At 51.3% G+C, this 18,852-nt stretch overlaps 1 protein-coding gene across 2 annotated transcripts in view; it reads left to right on the top strand.

Annotated features, from left to right (window-relative positions):
- Positions 1 to 634: 634 nt before the first annotated feature.
- Positions 635 to 18,852, top strand: part of mgl (low-density lipoprotein receptor-related protein megalin) — a 247,389-nt gene continuing 229,171 nt past the window's right edge. For both annotated transcript variants that reach the window (XM_065448860.1, XM_065448862.1), the window contains exon 1: positions 635 to 790. In XM_065448860.1, the coding sequence (XP_065304932.1) occupies positions 703 to 790 (88 nt within the window). In that variant the 5' untranslated portion in view covers positions 635 to 702. The remainder of the gene's footprint in view (positions 791 to 18,852) is intronic.

The following is an 18,852-nucleotide window of genomic DNA, read 5'->3' as shown; positions in this document are numbered from 1 at the left end:
CTTCTTTAGCTTTCATGAGTTATCACAGGCAGGGCATTCTTCGAACTTTGCTTTTCGTTTTCTTGAAGTTTTCAGCAAGCGTTGCATATGAGGGAAATTCTTATCGCGTCGCAAAATCTAAGCTTCCTGAGAAATGCATGCGTAAGGTCTCATCACACGTTGCGCTTTTCCTCACAATTATTCTTCGAAATTTCTGATCCGCCGTACAATAGCAAAGAAAGCGGTCAAACAAGGCTCTTCTGCCAGAAAAACACAGAAAGCGACCACGTGGCATAAACATGCCTGGGGCCAGCGACGCTTTCGGAGGGGTGTGCAAAGCAGCAGACAACCCTCCAGCCTGGCAAGTGGCGGCCAGCGCGAAAGCAAAAACAGGACCGCATAATGGAGCCCCTGCAAGCAAGGCCTGCAAGGCGGCTCAGAAAGGGCCAGCTCCGGTGGTACGTGGTCGGCGCGGCTGGGCGAGAACTGCAGTCAGTAACCCTTGCCCCGCGTTCGGAGCACCGCCGCCGTGTGGAGCGCCGCGAGCGCAAGGCGCGCGCGGTGAGCGAACGCGCCTGTCTACCACTCCTGCGCATGCGCGAGCGCGCTGAGGCACAGCGCCTCCTCGGGGACGGCATCGAAGCTGGCGAAGCGCCGGCGAGTTGCCGCTCAGTCTTGAATCTGCTCATCGGCTGCAGGATGAACTGATGCGCGGCCACCGAGATGGGCTTTTCGGATAACCGCCGGGTACTCTTGGGGACTGTTTGCGTGCTGCTGTGCGTAACGTCAGCCTCCGATTCAGCGGAAGTAGGTAAGTCCTGGAGGCATTCGCGTGCGGGTCGGTTGCTTGGTGACACTGTTTTGTTTACCGCGTCGCGCCGAGTGTCCCATTCCCTGACACGTTGTTGCCGGCATGTCAGAAGAACGCGTGGTTAGCTGCGGGGCTTCACGTGTGTCTTACACCGCATTTTACATTTGAAGGACAGCTCCTTGGCTAACGGCCCTCGTGTTTTGCATCTGCCAGAGCCTGCATTCGTTGCAGTGCCGATGATCCCGTGCGAGCGCACTTCGGGTCGCCTCCCTCCTCGCTCTTCGGACATGCTCCCTGTGTAACAACGTGGCAGGTCCGGTTAGTACGGCAGCACTGCCAGCCATCGTGCACTGCTTATGTATCTTTAGAACTCGGCTGTGCTTGCCGTCTCGTTTGTCTTCACCGAACACGCTTCGCCATCGTTTATAAAAAAATACTTAGCGTATGCCATGTAGCGGGCGCTTCTTCATTTGGCGGAGCTGGATAGCTCGGCCAATCAAACAAGCGTGCGCTATCGCGTTGCGCAAGTATTGCGATTTAACTAAGCATTGATTCGACAGATTCATGTAGGCGCAGAATTCTTGGGTTATTCGAATTATTCAAGACCTACGTAAGCCGAAAGAATTTTCCCATGCGCTCCGAGAGAACGTTGAGAAGTGATACATAAAAGCTATCGCGATTCCACTGGATCGCGGGTGGTAACTAAAACATGATCACTAATTCACGCACTTTTCTGTTTGTGTGGTTTTGCGATGTGTTGTCCTACCTTTTGCCATCACAACATCCATCTTTGCCGGGACGAGGAATTCTTATGAGCAGCCTATTTCTGCGGTGCATTTTCCTCGTCGTCGCTTTCAAACGTTAGCAACGTGGCTGCAATATTTAAGCTATTCTGAATATTTTTCTAACTACTACAGCCACCCCGCCGTAGTCTGTTATTCGCGTGTAAATTGCTCTGGAAGGGAATATGCCGATCTGGTCGCAGCACTCGTTTTCTCCTGGTCGTTCACGCGGTAGAACCTACGATCAACAGGTCGTCCCTCTCTCGTTCAGGCCCCAAGATCAAGATCCACATTCCTGGGGCGCTTTTCGTCCTCTCGCGCAGTTCTTCACTCGGAGTAAACTAGCTATTCGAAATGAAACTAGTTGCACGTCACTAAAATCCATGCGACATGATCCGTATGTCGTAGGCATTTTAACGATCTTTTTTTTTCCCCCCTTATATAGTCGAACTCGTTTTCGCGACGACGCAAATGTGTCATCGCTCTGCACTTCCGAGGGCATCGCGTGGCGGAGGTGAAGCGACTCGCATTTTTTCGTCTCGTTTCCAGCATCGGAGAGTTGCCAACACGCTGTTTCATCATCTCGCCTCCGTTGTCTTACGGAAAGTCGCTCCGTCGCGCCTTGTGCATTTTGTGACCGCTCGCCTGGTTTGTCTCCCCTCCCCCTTTTTTTCTTTTGCTTTTTTCTGCTATTTCCTTCGGCTCTCTGGCGTTCCTTCCGCGCTTCGACGGCTCTGGGATCCAGCGCGTGGGGTGAATAAGTAACTAGCGGCGTTGAATCAGCGCGAACGCGGCTCTACGGGATGCTCGCTGGCGCGGGGACTTGCTCGGCTTGCCGCGCTCTTCCTCGGCCGCACCGAGTGGAACTGGCGGAACTGTGATGCATGAGTGACCGCCATCTTTTTGTGTTTTGCCTGTGCGCGGGCGCCCCCCTCCCCACAGGGTGGCTGAGGAGAAGGTGGGTGGGAGGTGTCGCTAGGTGAAGGTGGGTGGGGGGCTGTTTGTCTGGCCCCACCTGAGGCAAGCCCGTAGCGTATGGGGAATGCCGCCGCCGTTCGGCACTTGTCGAACACGATGATTTCCGCGTCTGCTCGTGGACACGGCTGCTCGCGGGGGCCGTTGGAAATACGGCACGTTAGCCGTCCTGGCTCGGGTTTCAAGAGAACATGCCGCTTTTGCAGAGCTTCACCGGCATGTTCCACGGGGCTACCCACATCTCTCTTGTCCAAGTGACTTTCACGATTCGCAGGTCTTTGCCAGAAGAGAGCTTGACTAAAGCTACTCGTCGATCTGCACGCATCTGCGCGCTGTTCTGTTTGGACATGTCGCTTGTCAGGGCCTTTCTTGGGATACATGCAAACGTCTGCTTAACGTTTCATGCAGCTTTGCGATATTTGCGCTGCAATTTGGTCTTTTGTTCGTTTAAGCTATCAATAAACCCACGTATCTGCGTTCAATTATTTTCCAATGGTACCCTTGCCAGCTCGCTGCTTTATGACGCGTGAACTGGGTGCCGCGGGGATTGCTGGTATTACGTGTGCCTGAATTGAGTGTCTAGAACTGCATGGTTTTATTCGACGTTCAGCTTATATTTCCTTCGCTGTCGTGGTATTTTGTTCGAGTTTTGACGCTTTGTATTGCACTTACTGGTATGACTTACCAGTGCAATTCTCCTTCAGTTACAGAGAGGCATCCCGAATTCTTTTAGAGGCTGCATTACCGGTACCATTTCGATGAAACGGAAGTTTTCCAAAGCGCTATAGACATGGTTGGACCGTTTGGTCGTTAACAGAGCGGTTGCGCTGACTTGTGTTCAGACCACCCACGAGCAGCCAATTTTTAGCCCTGCGTTATTTTCCTTTGTCGTAGCTATCGAGCAAAAAAAATAGAAATAGAAAGAAAGGCATTTCAAAGTATGCATCACAGTCGCTTCTCTTCACGAAGAATGCCGCAAATCGTGACTTGCGCGGCAGCGAAACAAACAACTATACTGAAGCGAATGTTTCAGTGGAAATGGAATATCGCCGCATTTCTTCAATGACAGCACGAAACGTCTCGTGTTGCGTGGCTTAATGAGGCCCAATGCTCGTTATGCGTCAACGTCAGGACATCGTCGTGCGCGATAGCACAATTCGCTTGCTTCGTGCACGCGTCTATTTTTCGAACAACATTTTGCACCGCGTCTGAGCGTCGGCGTTCGCCTACTTTCGCGCACCGTTGCGCAGTGCCCGTCCGTGGGCGGCGGAGGCGCGCGCTCCCTCGGGGGCCGGTGTGCGTCGCGTAGTACGCGCGGCTGTCCTTGAAGCGGCCGCGTGTCCCCGAGGCCTTGTCATCGTGCCGTCGCCGAGTGGCACGCGCGCCACCGCCGCTGCTCTGCAACGTAGACGCTCCGTCCCGCGGCCGAAAGCCCGCTGAGTCGCGCGCCCCTGTGCGCGTCTGGCCCGCTCGCAGCCTGAGGTTGGTCGAGGCCTAAAGTAGGAAAGGAAAACAGGCGTGCCCCGGGACAAAGACAATTCGCGAAAGTGTTCTTAAAGGTGCGTAATTGAACAGTGATCGAGTTGAAGGCTATGAAAGATGGATTGTCGACGGCACATTTCATAAGTCACTGTTGCAGTGTCTCTGTGAAACAGACCTGCGTGCTTATATTTTGTTTGCTCCACTGTGACGTTATGCCGCGTGGCAACCCAGTGAAAGAAGAAAAGTCCGATGTTAAACACAATGCGATAACCACTTTATCACGTAGCTTTAGAAACTCTAATACTCCACCACGTTGCTCCACCACGCTATGGAAGCATTTTGTGATACATCAGCCTCTGCGGCATTCCTATAGTGCTATCTAATATTTTTCGGCATAAAACAGCTGGCTGCGCTAAAAGACGTATAGTAGTCTGCGTAGTTTTACAGCGGGAGCCGTATAAGGCGTTAACTGTTGCATTCGCCGCAACGCTTCATAAAGAAAATTTATTACTCCACAAATGAATCACTAAGCACGCAAGTGCCTTAACTCCAGTAACAGCCCTATGGTAATACTTTCTACATGGCCAAGGACATGCGCGTCCCATACGCCGTATAGGCTTACCCGCCGTGGTTGACCAGTGGGTCGTGCTGCTGTGCTCGAGATCGTGGGTCCGATTCAGGCCGCCGCATTCCGATGGGGGCAGAATTCGAGTACCTAGATTTAGGGGCACGCCGAAGGGTGTCATTATTAATCTGGAGCCTATACAGCGCGCCTAGGTGGTGGTTTTTCCACACGTAACACCAGAATTCGTTTTAATTAACTATAACTTTGCTGTTGTACGTCCCAGGCCTACACAGTCGGTTTTTGTCCAAATATTATTTCGCGTCCACTGTGATCTGAGACAGTAAGCATGCGCGGCGGTGGGCGGACAATATACTCGTGGCTATCACTCTGAAGGTCAGCGGTTTATGTAGTCCACTTTTCAGCAGCCTATCCCATTAATTTTGCTGTCGGCTCTCTGCATTAGCAAAAGTAGGCTACGAAGCATTCTCGCGATATATAAGAATAATTTGTTAGCTCGGCAAATGTTTCGCATTTCTCACATTTTCTGCGGAAACAGCGGGCTGGCGCACAGTAACTTTAGAAACATGATTTTACCTGAAGGTATTGCAGCACATGTGCATCTCGCGATTATACTTCGCGTAATCGCGTTGTAGAAATGGCCGCGGGGCAGCGCTCTTGTGGATAGTGTTTCACGAAGACTCCCGTGAAACGAGTCAGGCGGTACCATGCCGCCATCTTCCTATTAGGTGGGTCTCCTTCCGTGTGTCTTGAGCTCCCGTGGCTGCCAAACACCAGGCCGGGATCGCGCTTGTACCTATTTTACCGGTAGGCACTTGGCCGCTGCACTCGCCTTCCTCGACAGCCGCAGCGGATGCTCGACTATTTCACTAAATCTGTGGTGGGGACAAGGGGCGCCCAGATACCCTCGCAAATTTCTATAGGGCCCCCTTTCGAGATGACCCATATGAACAACCGAGTGCTAAGTAGTGGTGTATCTCTACCCATTAGAAGAAAAAAGAAAACCCGGTGGGCTTTTCGGCGGCACCGGCATTCGAACCCAGTATCTCGCGCATACGAGGCGGACGCTGTACATATCGCTCGAATACCATCTGAAGAGTGCGTCGCACCTAAGCACTGCGCGCCCGTCTGCCTTTCCAGTTCTCGGAGCAGCCTGCCTTATCAGTGGCGAGGAACGCGGCAGCTCGATGCCGGAGGCGCCCAGACACCGCAGCGAGTTTGCCGGAGATCGCAGAAGGCGAATTGACGCATTTCTGCGACTGACTAGGCACAGAAAAATTTCGCTGGAGCTCAATAGACGTTTTTCCTCCTCCTCCCCACTGCCCTTAAGGATGTGCTTGCTAACGCTCTCACTGCTTCGCCATTTGTTCGAATGTGTTTCTCCCCCCGAGGAGGGAAACATCTGTTAGGAGAAGCGAGTAGTTGCCCTTTAGCGAGTGCACTAATAGTGTTTCGAAAACGCCCTTTAACGGTAACATTCTCGAGTGCGCACGCGTCACTTGGTTTGGACTTCCTTGGATTTATCTGAAATTATCTCTTGATTCGCAGCTACGAGATAGCCGCAGCAGGACAGGTAAACCCTGCACGCTACGAATGTTTGGAGCCGCTCGATGCGAGGTGATCTTTGCACGTGCCTTCAGTTGTGCGCTGCGGCGCTCCTTTTCACGCCTAAGGGGACAAATCTGCTTTCCAACATCTGCCGTCGCCAGAAAGCGGTGCGGTGCGGCGTTAATCACCTGCACGATTATACCGACTCAGTGCGGCCGCTCGCTGCGCCCGATTAGGATGCCTTCTGGCGCTGACGTTGGCGGGACCGAAGGAGCGTATACCTCTGCCGCCTCTGAATCGGGTTAATGGATGCGCCCGCCGCCCTGCTCGGAGGACCATTTTGCCTTTTCCGGCGCCGTCGCTGCACGTGTCGCCTGAGCGGCCGTGGGCCTGTAGGCTCGGCGAGCGTCTGCAGTGCTTGCTCACCGTGGCCTCGCAGCGCATTTGTCCTCTCGGCCTGTCTGGCGTACAGGCGCGTTGGTCCATGCATACGTGCTCGCGGACGCCGTCGGCCCTTCCTTTGCGAGACTCGGTGCGGAGTCTCCCTAGCGATCGAGTCTTCTCCGTCAGACGCTGCTGTGAAGCTTTTCCAAGCGCGAGTCCGTGGTGCTGTCGGAGGCTTCGCTCTCCTTGCTCTGCAAGAACTGCATACTGAAGTGGCTACGGCGACATAAAGAGTGCAGCCATGACTAATCACCTTTTGTGACTCAACTAACTGCATTACCGACCGTTAACGTTTCATTATAAACAATCTGTTGTATATTATGAAACATCTTTTTACCCACGAGCTATTTACACCCATGCTTTTCCTGTTTTTGGTGCCCTTCACGAGAGAGAGAGAGAGAGAAATATTTAGTTTCTGAAACTGTAATTCGAGTCAGGACCAGGGGCGCTTTTCTGTAAGTGTCCATGGACATATAAATGGACATGTCCATTTCGTCTGCTGCTGAAGTGCTGATTGGCTGAAGGCGCCCGTCTCCTGCTTACGCATATCCCAGCCCAGGCAATCAGAACTTAAGCAGCAGATGAAATGGACATGTCCGCTAAGTGGACACTCACAGAACACCTCTGCCGGTTCAGCCTAGGTGGCAGAATTCCTTATTCCAGGAACCCTCCGACTTGGGCTGCCTCCTTGCCCCGGGCGGCGAGACTGCGTTGGTCGTCCAGGTCGTCAGAGGAGAGTTCGGCCTCCCACGATTCAATGGTGGTTAATCTTAAATGTTATCATATTGATACTTTCAACCGCGAACGTTTGCAAAATTCTGCCAGACCATCCACTCAGTCACGGTGCTCCTTCGCCAACGATGCCCAAAAGCCATTGAAACCTGCCGATCACCAGCAGGTTTTCCGAGACGAAAGCCGCGAATGGTACTGCGTCTCCGCACTGTCAGGGCTTGTTTAAGCAGCGAGGTTTGCGTGGCTTCCGTGTTTCGGTGGGTAGCCTCACGAGTGTGTTGGTCTCCACCGAGTCCTCGTCCTCCAGGCTCAGTGATGACTTGTTTTCGATGGACATATCGTCTTATTGCAAGCACGCCTGGCGCGTTGAAGCTTGCTTGCAGTGAATTCCGAGGTCACGTGCGTCTCTGCTGTGGCTTCCGCGTAAACGGGCTGTCGTAAGGATCGCCCAAGTGTGGGAACAAGCTGACACGCATCAGTTCGCGTTCTCCCGCCGCTGCGGAACTCGTACTTCAGGAGCCGACGGTGGCCATTCTTATGCAATCCTGACGAGTGCACAACTGAGTGTTTTAATTTAGTTGCTGCGCGGAGGCGAAACGATGTTTGTGGTGTTTGAGACCTTGTACCGCCATGCTAATTTCTACGAGCAGCGTACGATGCATGCAACGATATTGTGGCAGCCGCAAAACGTTTAAACTTTAGCCTTCTGGCGATTCCGAAACGCTCGATGCTGTACGAACAGACGTCTTTCTGCAACGCGAAGACGTTTAAACTTTCGAGAAGAAACCGGATGACGCGCACAAAGCCGGTGTAGAAACGATTAGCATCTGTGTGTCCGCCTCTATACCTCTTCTTTTCTTTTCTCTTGGGATTCGGTACTGCACTCAAATAATGGCACCGTCACTAAGCGTGCTGAAATCACGAGTACTCAATTTCACAATCGTATATTTCATGCGCTGGCCCGTCTACGCGGGTGAACGCACCCATTTGTCGGCTTTAAAAGCGTTTCATCATGTATGCAATTCCAGTGCGTTGGGCTCGGAGCGCCTGTGCAGAGCACAGTGCGGTCCGCCGGTGACTGGGCGGCTCCTTTCACGTTTTTCTTTTTTGTCGTGTAGTAGATCAACTTCTCAGGAGCGCTCCTCTCGTACGAAATATTTACAAGACGAACTAAAACGGTCTCCATAAAGGCGGAGTGATAGTTTTCACCATTTTATCTTTAACTTGACGTCGACAATTGAAGCAGCCTTTTAGTGCTCTATTCTGTGCGTTTGTACCGCTGCCGCGCTGTTTTTTTTTGTTTTTTTTTTACTGGTCTTTTGCTTTAAACTTTGATGTTTGGCCTCCCTCCCATCGCCCTCCTTTATTTTTCGGCAATCGTCCCGTCTCTCCGAAAAGTAGGTCTTCTGCCCCTTTAAGGGGCAGCTGCAAGCATGTGTATTGCCTTGTATTTCTGTCAGTATAGCAATAATGCTTTTTTGCGATATCACTTGAAGAAAAAAGTTAGTTTAGCGTAGCTTCATTGTTATTCAGGCGCGCTATGAAAGTGCCGTACCGCCCCTTCCTGTTGTTCGTTTTTCGAGACCGGAAGACGTTTCTTCGTATTCGTTGGAGATTACAGCCACTATTGCATGAGATCAGTGTTAGGGGCGATATATGTGGAAGAGCCTTTCTTTCTTTCTTTCTTTCTTCATTTTTTATCCCCTTCGTCATCGATAGGACAGCAACTTGATTCAGCCTGCCCATCGATGCGGCTGCTAGCGCATAGTCGAGAACACATAGTACAGTATTCGTTTTTACTGCTGAACGGCGTTTCAAGGGTGAACGAATTTGGGTCTGCAGAGCGCCCTGGACGTTCTTCCTGTTATCCTGCAGCACAACTGGGATTCGAACAATAGCAGTATTGCCTTTAGGTTGTAATAACGGTCCACAGCATGTATGCGCACGTTCATTGTGTGTAGCTCGCGTGTGATTTTTTTTATCTGTGGGCCTTTCAGCGGACTCCTGACACAGCAGCCCTCTCTTCGCGTATATTCGTACACTTATTTATTTGTTGCTATCGGTTTACGCCAGGAAAGTCGAACCTAGTTTTCCGGAATGAGTCGTCGTCGTGTTCGTTATGACAACTCGGGGCTGTGTTCGCTGCGCGCAGTATCTCAACAACTGAGGAGTACTTCCGCAATTTGGTGCATGGCCACAGGTTATATAGCCCGCCTGCGCGAAAGACCGAATAATTTGCTATCTAGCTCGGCAGTGCGAGCAGAATACGTCTGCATTTGTTAAAGGGTGCCTAACCGTGTAATCAGCCTTCTTTTTTTTAACTTCATATATATATCTCTCTCTCCCTCTTTCTGTATTTTTTTTTTGGGGGGGGGGAGGCATTCCTTGTAATCTAAGAGTCGGAAACACGAAATATTCAAAATGCGCGGGCGGCTTACGGCTTATTTTCCCAAGCTCGCGCATATGGCGCATAAGGCTAGGCTTTTGATTTTCGTCTTCATTCAGTAAATAACTGGAGTAGCAGGAAGCAAGCGCTTCCATCCTCTCCCCCTGATTATAATCCTACCGTGTGAACGTTCACAGGAGACGATTCGTCTATATTATAACCGACGGTAGGCCTAAAACGTGAGGTACTTTCACGTTAACGTCACTTTGGGGCCGTGCGGCCCGGAACCCGGCCCGACCATCAGCCAGTCCCAGGTGTCAAGTCTGAATAAAACGTGTTCCACCGATTTCTAAAGCGAAGCTTTCTTTGCCGACTTTGGCATGGCTGTGGCTGCTGCAGGGACGGTCGGTATTTGCAGTATTCGGTCAGTTAATATGTATACATACATATCAGGTGTGTGTGTGTGTGTGTTCATAAACAAGAAGAAACTTCATAAATCCTGAACATATAATGTCGTCACAGGTATCGCCTATGCACACCGACCTGTTAATGAGGTAGCGTATTATATTTAACGGATTATTCGATTTACTTGATTTTCTTTGATTTAGTCATTCGTTATGTGCCACTGGATGTGAGCCCATTCTTGGGCAATCCTCCATAGTGGATGTCCGCCCCTGTGGCATAAGATGTGACACGCGCCAAAATAAAAATTGCATGAGAATAAAGTTGCAAACTTTGGGGTGAATAAACGTAAAAATTGCATGAAATCACACGTTCAGTAGGACGAAAGCAAGGAAAATTACGGCCATCACCGTTAATTGTGGAGCATTTAATTAACCGCTTCGCTTCACATAGATTTCAACATTTCGTTTATTTACTATCAGGGCCGTTCAGGAGTTAAAGAAATTATTGGAAATAAAACTAAATAAACAGGACTAACAAATCAGCACATGGTCACAGACAGCAGACCTGAACGCGTCATGATCAGTGATGCTGACAACGGAGGCTGCAAGACGATGGGATTGCGTCCACTTTGAAGCGAGAACCATGCCGTGGAGGATCGCCATTCAAGCTTTCTAATTGGTAACTACGGGAACGTTTCTTCCTCGGAACGGGGAAAATGCGCGGACGAAGGTCGCGTAGATAGGCTTGCAGCAATTCCGCGCCGAGCACTGTTGTCCCTAAACCACGGGGGCCAAAACGCGCATGCCCCACACGCGCATTCCGGGCCGAGCCACGTCTGCGGAATTCCCTTGCGCCGGCCGACCCAGCGGCCCAGTTCACTCCGTGAATCGGTCGCGGTCTGTCACAACTGGGAGAAGCTAACAATGCGTCGCTGTCGCCTGTCTTCCCGACACGCATCCGGTAGCGATTACGTGCCATTGTCTTTTTCTGGCTTCAAAGTTCGTGGGAAGTGGTCGCACGCCGCCTGCGCCGAGTGCCATGGCGCAGTAGACGTTTGTGCGAGAATGCCAGCCTTTGGGGCCGGCACAGGGGCATCCTGCGTACATTTTCCGCAGGGATGAACGTCAGTAAACATCTTGCATCGTTAATCGCCATCCATCGATAATATCTGATGCTGAGTCCCACATGCAGCATTTTAAGGTTACACATATCCGGAGCAAAAAGTTTGTTTACTCTCGGGGCGGCGACATTTTGGATGGGGCAGCGCTCACAAAACGGCTCACTTCTTTCCGCGCTTTTCATCAGCCCACACTGGGTTACCATCCTTCATCAAGGACTGGTCCACCAGCCCCTCTAGAAGCTATGTTGTTGCGAAGGGGGAAGTTTCAATGGTAATGGGCTGTGTTGTTCCCTTTCTTCATAACTTGTTGCTTAGCGCATTTCGACCGCACGCTTCGCGTGCCGACAGGTAGAAGTAGAACACAGGTGCCTCCCACAGGTCGGTGGGCTGTAGTTGGTTGAGCATTCTTTGAACTGCACGCTGACTGAGCTTTTTTTTGCCCACAGAATGCGTCCCTGTTCGTTCTGTGGTGTACCCGAGAGAGAGCTCGCAGAGGCGTACGAAATACGCGAACGTCCTAATCGGCAATATGGCATCTTGAGAGAGAAAGGTGCGAAAGGTATTTTCACTTGGCAAGAAATCAACTGAAGCCACGACCTTTCGGTTGTGTTCGGAGAATCTTCAGGCGGCGCTGTAACATGTCTCGATACTTGCGCGCCGGCACGTTGTTGCGGCTGCGGGAAGGATTGCGATATCGTTCCGCGCCGGCTGGACGCTTCGACTTAATGGAAATTCCTCTGTCTTTATCCGACACGGCAAATGAAGAATGGCGCCTTCGTAGCGCGCGCGTGTTCGCGAAGAGGAACTTCGTCGTATAAGTGACCGAATGGAAATAAACCAAGGCCGTCGGCTGGCGTCATTCTGACAGAGCGCGCCCTCTTGATTTCTTTCCCTATTCTTTCTTTTCGGCAGCTGCTTTGGGCTCGGCGCATGTGATAGCACGTAGCGTGCGTTGTCGGACCTGGGCGAAACCATCGTGACGCAAGAATTGAACGTGCTCCGACGTCGCGTCATCTGCTCCAGGCAATATTTGCCCCGGGTGCGAGGTAGAGCGGGGCTATGTCCAGGCGTCAGTGTTGACCGCTCGTGGCGAAACTTTGCCGTTATTTGAACCCGGCGGAACCCTGACACATTCTTTTTCCGTCTGGACCGGCGACGTGAGCTTTGCAGGTGCGCGTGACAGCAACGAAATATTTTCGTTGTGTTGAAAGGATTATGCACCTGGGCGCAAGTTTTTAGAGCGAACTGGACATGCACGGCTCCCGTCCTTGCGTGCCCGCATGGGAGAGCGGCTACTTTCTTATACTGCGCTGCGAGTTTTCCTTTATCGTAGCTTCCTTATCTGAGAGAAACGGTTAAGTACGTTTGGTTCTCGTCCCAGCATCCGAGCAAACACGCTTGCGGTGCGGGCGACGGCGAAATTGTATGCTCAGCGGAGGCCTCCGGCCGCGCTGTGGAGCCGCTTAAATGAAGTTATCGGATAGGGCGAGTCGTCACGAGGCTGACGTGTTTGAAACATGCCCTTGGTTGCGCCTTTCACAGGATTTGATGAAGAAAAAGAAAAAAAAAATGTAGTTTGCCTGTGCTAAAGTCGCGCGAAAGCGTATCTCGTGTTACCGACAGTGTGGGTTTGCCCTCTTACGACATCCACTCGGGGTCGTCAGTCTGAGCGCCGCGTTTGTTTTTCACCGTTGGCCAGTCTCACTTATTGCTAAATTTTCTACCAAAGAACACGCAACGAGGGCTGTCTAGGCGCCACACGGGCTCTGCCGTGACTACGAATAGCGACCACAGTGCGTATGTGGGCTATATTTCAGCATTTTGGATGAAATACCGGCGCCGTACCTGTCCTGTTCCGAGAAAATTGGGGAATATATCAAAGGCTTATATCAAAAAACCGGACACTGCATGGTGGAGTTGCATCAAGAAAAACTAATAAGAGTAACTTATTTCATTGCACCACTATGTGGCTCTACAATATCGCAGATACTGTCCCTCCATCTTGGGCTGCTTCGTCCTATAGCTTCAGCTAGTCATGATAGCGAACGTTTAGAGGCGGCGCTCGGCCAATGGCAGTCCTTGCGAGCAAAAAATGTCCGGCGTTTACGATACGATCCCTAATGCGAAATTTGAGTGCAGCTAAATACGGCATGGCCACAATTAGTACATGACCGGGGTTGTTGAAGTATGGGAGAGGCCTTTGCCCTGCAGTGGGCGTAACCAGGCTGATGATGATGATGATGATGATGAAATTCCGTGTTTTCATTTCGCGATATATTAAGGCAAATAATTTGAGACCAGAATCACTGCACCGACTGGCAGTGGACTAGTGCCGTCAGCGCATTCGCATAGGTAGGGACAGTATGGGAACGCTGTCGTTATGAGCGGCTTCGGAGCCATCTCTGGAAGACGACGATGACGCGAGAAGTGGCCCGAGCGCGTTCGCGCGGTTATGCCGAGGCACGCCGACGCTCAACTCAGGAACGTGCGCCTAAGATTAAAAGCTTAATCAATTCGGCCCTTTGTCACACCAACTTGCCGCCTCTGCTGATTTAAAACTCCTTATTCGTGAAGAAGCATGTGCGCTTGCATAGTGGATTGTTTTGTTTCGAGCCAGCGTAGCTTTCTTCTTCTTTCGGGGAAAAAAAAAAGAACGCTCAAATTACTTTTCGCATCTAAATTAAGAGCCACCAAAGAAATTACCGTTAGAAACCACCATATGGTACGTGGTACCGATATTACTCCATTCGGTGTTATAGTTTGAGAGACAGGCTCTTGGACAATGGCCTCGTGCAGCGCAAATGATAGTCTCTGAAATCGACTGGCCTCGATGAGCGATTATAGGCCTCATGGGCAGACCTATGTGTTCTCACTGCTAGTGCGACCCCCCCCCCCTCCTTCCTTTCTAGTTCCTGCCGCGTGCGTTGCAAACAGGTGGTGCTTCTACGTTTCCTTCTACGTACTCAAATGAGCGCGACATCTCTTTAACTCACTAAACCTCGTTAGAAAAGAGCCTGGGGAACAACCTCGTACTTCATACTCCGGGATGGTAAGCTGGTGCAAAGGCGGCATTTTCTAATTTACCTGTAGCGTTTATAAGACCTGTATATATGTACCGAAATTTTCCTTTACGCTGGTCACCTAAGTGAGCAGTCATGTGTATCAAAATCGAGGTGCGCTGGAGGCTTCTGTGGCCCGCATATCCTTAGTTTACGGAACACGCATTCGGATAACTCGTCAGAAACGGCCACTTGACTAGTAAGCGAAATAACCGAATGCCGTTGTTGCTCAATAAGCGAATCCTGTGTTCCAGCAACTTTCGCGCTGTGCTTCTGCAGGCATGTGCGACGTGTGCCGAGCCGTCCGCGCGGTAATTCTTCGACACCCGCTGCGAAAAAGGCTCGCACGGCACCGAACGGGGGCTAGTATGCTTAGCAGGTTGCGTGGCCAGGGGACGAGCGCTCCGTGCATCCTCTGGCGAGAAGGGCCGCCGCACGAACGACGACCTCGTCCGCTGCCGCAGGGGCCCCTCGCCGAACCAGTTTCTTGGTTTCTATACTGGCTGCTGCTCCGGGGCCTCCCGCGTGCCGGCCTTGACGCTGTGCCTTTCGTTAGCCCGGCCGCGCAGCTCTGCACCCCTTCGGTTGGCCGGCCCGTGGCTCAGCGTGGCGCGGCAAGGCGCGAGAATCCTTTTGGCCGGCCGTCCCTCCTCCTCCCCGCCCGCAACGGCGGAGGCCTGTCGTTTCCTGCTCGTATTGACAATTGCGAAAAACAGCCTGAACACGCTTGCCGCGCTAAACGTAGATGGATGCAAGAAATGCGGACAACGCTCTTTCTCCACGTTTACCTTTGGGCTGTAGGTATATTCAGTATGACCCAACAAGTAGCCCAAACGTTAAAGTTGCGTGAAAATATCGCACAGGACCGGACCCCCCTCTCCCCAAAAGAAAAAGAGAGAGAAAGCCGGAAAGCTGTAGACATGCACAAATCTTGAACTGAAAGTTTATCGGAAACAGACCGCGCATGCCCACGCAGGAAACGCTGGTTACTTGTGAGCAGGAAAATCGGTGTCACGGCGGTGCCTCACGCAGCCCTGAAAGAGAACTGCGCCCACGGACCGCGAGTCCCCATGGAGCGACCACCGTCCGGCTTCGTTTGTCCGACGCTCGCCGTCCTCCGCCCATTCGGGCCCGACGGTGTGTTCAGCCGGCGCCCGGAAGCGGCCAACGCGTGGCTGCGCAGCGCGGGCCGTGCCAGAACGCACGCTCTATAGAGCGCGGCTTTCAGTTCGAAATTTGGCTGTCTATCGCTTCTGAAAGAATGTGTGCGATGATATTCGCGTCTGGTCTAAACACTTGAGACCAGTTAAGCCACCCGAAAACCTCTACCGTAAAGGGGCTCATGCAGAGGCGTGCGTCCCGTATGCTTCCCCGTAAGTTCACCGCCATCTGCTGCGCTGTGGTGGCAACACATCAGCGGGACAGCCGGCGTTCGTTCTTTCACCTCCGCGAAAGTTGTGCGATAAAGCACCTCTGGTTGAGCAAGAAATTTGTAAAAAATTTTTCCCGGTGAGTAAAACATCTCCTAAAAAACGTTGACCATACTACGTTTTTGCGTTGCTGGCGCTTGTTAATAGCGTGGTTGTCCTTTTGCGTATATTCTACATATTGCACACTTTTGCAGTGAATTTCCTTTTCCTTCGCGCTTTTTTTTTTTTTTATACAAGTATGCCTCACCGTACGTGCCGGCTTTGCGCAGCCATAGTCATGCTTCGCAGCTCCTTTTGTTATTGAGCGTTCGCTTTCTGCGAAGGTACGCTTGTAGTCGCAGGGGGAACCGGTGTATTCCGAATGTTCTTAATGCTTCGCACACCTCGATTAAACAACGACATAGCAAAGAGCTCATTCAAAGGCTCACATGTTTGTGCCGGCGTTTCCCTTGCTACAGAAGCGATTTCTACCACATTTCTTTTTTCAATCTCTTACCAAAACTTTTAAATATTGCCTGTGGTAGATATAACACTTCTACTACTTGAGGTTAATTAAAGAGGCGGACATTACTTGCATGGGAAATCAAACTTCGTAATTGATTGATTGACAGTTCCATTAACCTTTAATTATTGACTTGATGGCGCATATTGTAAGGGACAAATTGGGGCCGGTGATTACGGCATATCATACTGACCGTTAATATAAAGACGAGGACAGGGGAAGAGAACCCAAAACGTTGACACGGGCGCCCTGTCCTCGTCTTCATTAGCGGTCAGTATGACACGCAGTAAACACCAACTAGGCCAAACTGCAGTTCTTCCGAGGCCAGTGAGCTCGCAAGGTATATAAACTAAGCGCTAATTCTGAAGCTATATTGCCATTGAGACGCGTTTTTCCCCAAACTGTGCGACAAAGTGCCTCGGGGTTCCAATTGCGCAACCCTTCGTTTTACTTCCTCAAATCTGACGCGCTTATCTAAAACAAGCGCTAGTTTCCATATTCATTCCAGGTGGACGTGCCTCAATTGCGTTCTCAGAGATTATTAAAAAGTCAATTAGTGTAGTTTTGTTAGTCGATTATGATTTTTAGCTGTCACGTACATGTAATATCTGGCTCTCCGAGTAATTTAGCTCAGGGATAGAACTCTTGTATCTGCCACAGGCAATATGTTTAAATTCTAAAGCAAAGGAAAGCTGGCATAAGCGGTCTATAAGGTATGAAAACGGGCCATTGAGGACCACAAGGGAAAGTTTATTTTGCTGGCATTTCTTATTGCGGCGAGTGCGTTCGGTATCTACGTAACCTTGGCTCATGACGACATGCGACACTAGAGCCGCGGTTCACGTTACATGCGTAACAATTAAAGCCGTGAGACGGAGCGAATGGCAGGTAACTGTAGTTGGAAATACGTTCCATCAACGCCAGCATAACGTTGCGCCAAAGACAAGCGCTATACAATGAGACTGGGAATTTCGTGCAAGTGTACCAGAATTGCATTCCACTTGTTGCAAAGGCGTACATTCGCAAGACTGGCCAGTTTTCAGCCATCTGGGGGTGCAGGGGCGGAGCAGCTCACTCTGACGTCTCGCGTCGCGAATCCCGAGTGACCCGCGCTCACACGGCTGGCAACGAGCTGATGCGTGGCTGCTGCAAATGGCTCGGCGTTTTGAGGCGGCCGCATGCGCCGGGCCGTGTAATCGAGTTGATCGGCTCCGTTGCATAACGCGCAGCGCCTTTCGGTGCAGCTCGTGCTTCGTCCTTTCCGTCCGTGGCATCCGCTGGTTCTTTGAATGTCCCCTGTGCTCCCTCTTCCTTCACCGAGGCTTGGAAACGTTGACCAAGACGGCTGCTCACTTGCGGGGAACCTGTTCTGTCGGGCCTCGAGGACCATTGCGGGACGAGTACAAATTATTGGGCCTAATTTCTGCCTTCTCGCCCTCAGTGGGGTAGCCCTCTCTCCCGGGCTCCGCGAGCCTCGGCACGTCACTGCGACCGCGCACGCCGGAGTCGCGAGTGGCGCCAGTGTGCATCGCAGCTGTACAGCGCCCGAAGGTGCGACGCTAATCTTGGCGTGTACGATGAACTCATTTCTGCCGGGGCGAGTAACGCGAATATTTGTTGCTCAAAACCGAACACAATGTCTTGTCAATGACGAGCCTGTAACATTTGGTTTGTTGGCGCACTGGAGGTGCATCTACAGCGCAACACAACCAGTGAGGTCGGACGGGAGTGACGCGACACACAACTCTTCGCGAACGCTGCAAGTTGTTTACGTTCATTTGAGGCTCCGTCTTTGAACAAAGGCAGTCGGTTGTGAAAATGCGCGAACCTGGTGACCACATTTTACCGTGCGCGTATTTCGAAGCTTCCGACGAACTCGGCATCTCCTGTGTTCTACATTTTGGCCCTTTGGACTCGTTTTGACCGTTTCTAACTGGCACAAGCGTAATTCTCCTTTCGGCTGCAGTTACGAACAACTGCTTGCGTGATATGTGCAAATGAGGTTTTCGTATCCTGTACCCTCTGCATTGAAATTTCAAGACATCGGGAATGTGGAGGGCGTGGCAGGCGGAATTCTCCGCGACAGATACAACACGACCTCATCCCGGGCGGGCTCAGCTCACGTATTTCGGTGGGGAAGGGAAATGCGAGAGGAGCTATGAAAGGAAGGGCTGCAAGATCAGCCAGACCTCGTTTGCTGCCATGGATAATAAGATTACAAAAAAATTACTGAGTTGCGACGCGCATCTTGGAATCTGTGAAGTGGTTAATCAAAGTACCTGCCCATTTCATTCCTGCGTGTTCGGCGTGACGAAAAACTGGCGCGTGCGCATGCGCTCTCGCGCACCCGTGCTATATAGGCAATGTGACTCGCGTGGCGACCATCTGAAAGATCATCTCATCCCTAAATTTGTAGATGACACTGGCTTTTTACATGAAATATAGATTATTACCACAGCCTTTTCCTTCATAAACTGGATTTTAAAACACCTCGTGTTTGCCGCAGCATAGCCTTAGCCGCTTTTGCGCCATTAAACCCCATTTAACTAACTAAAATCTCAAAGAGCTAGTTGGCGTTTGAGCTATGGAAGTACACGTGCGATTGTGGCCTTAT

Source organism: Dermacentor albipictus, chromosome 1 (assembly GCF_038994185.2).
Source record: "Dermacentor albipictus isolate Rhodes 1998 colony chromosome 1, USDA_Dalb.pri_finalv2, whole genome shotgun sequence".
Taxonomy (NCBI): domain Eukaryota; kingdom Metazoa; phylum Arthropoda; class Arachnida; order Ixodida; family Ixodidae; genus Dermacentor; species Dermacentor albipictus.
The sequence above is the reverse complement of the archived record's forward strand: the minus strand, read 5'-3'. Positions and strand labels throughout refer to the sequence as shown.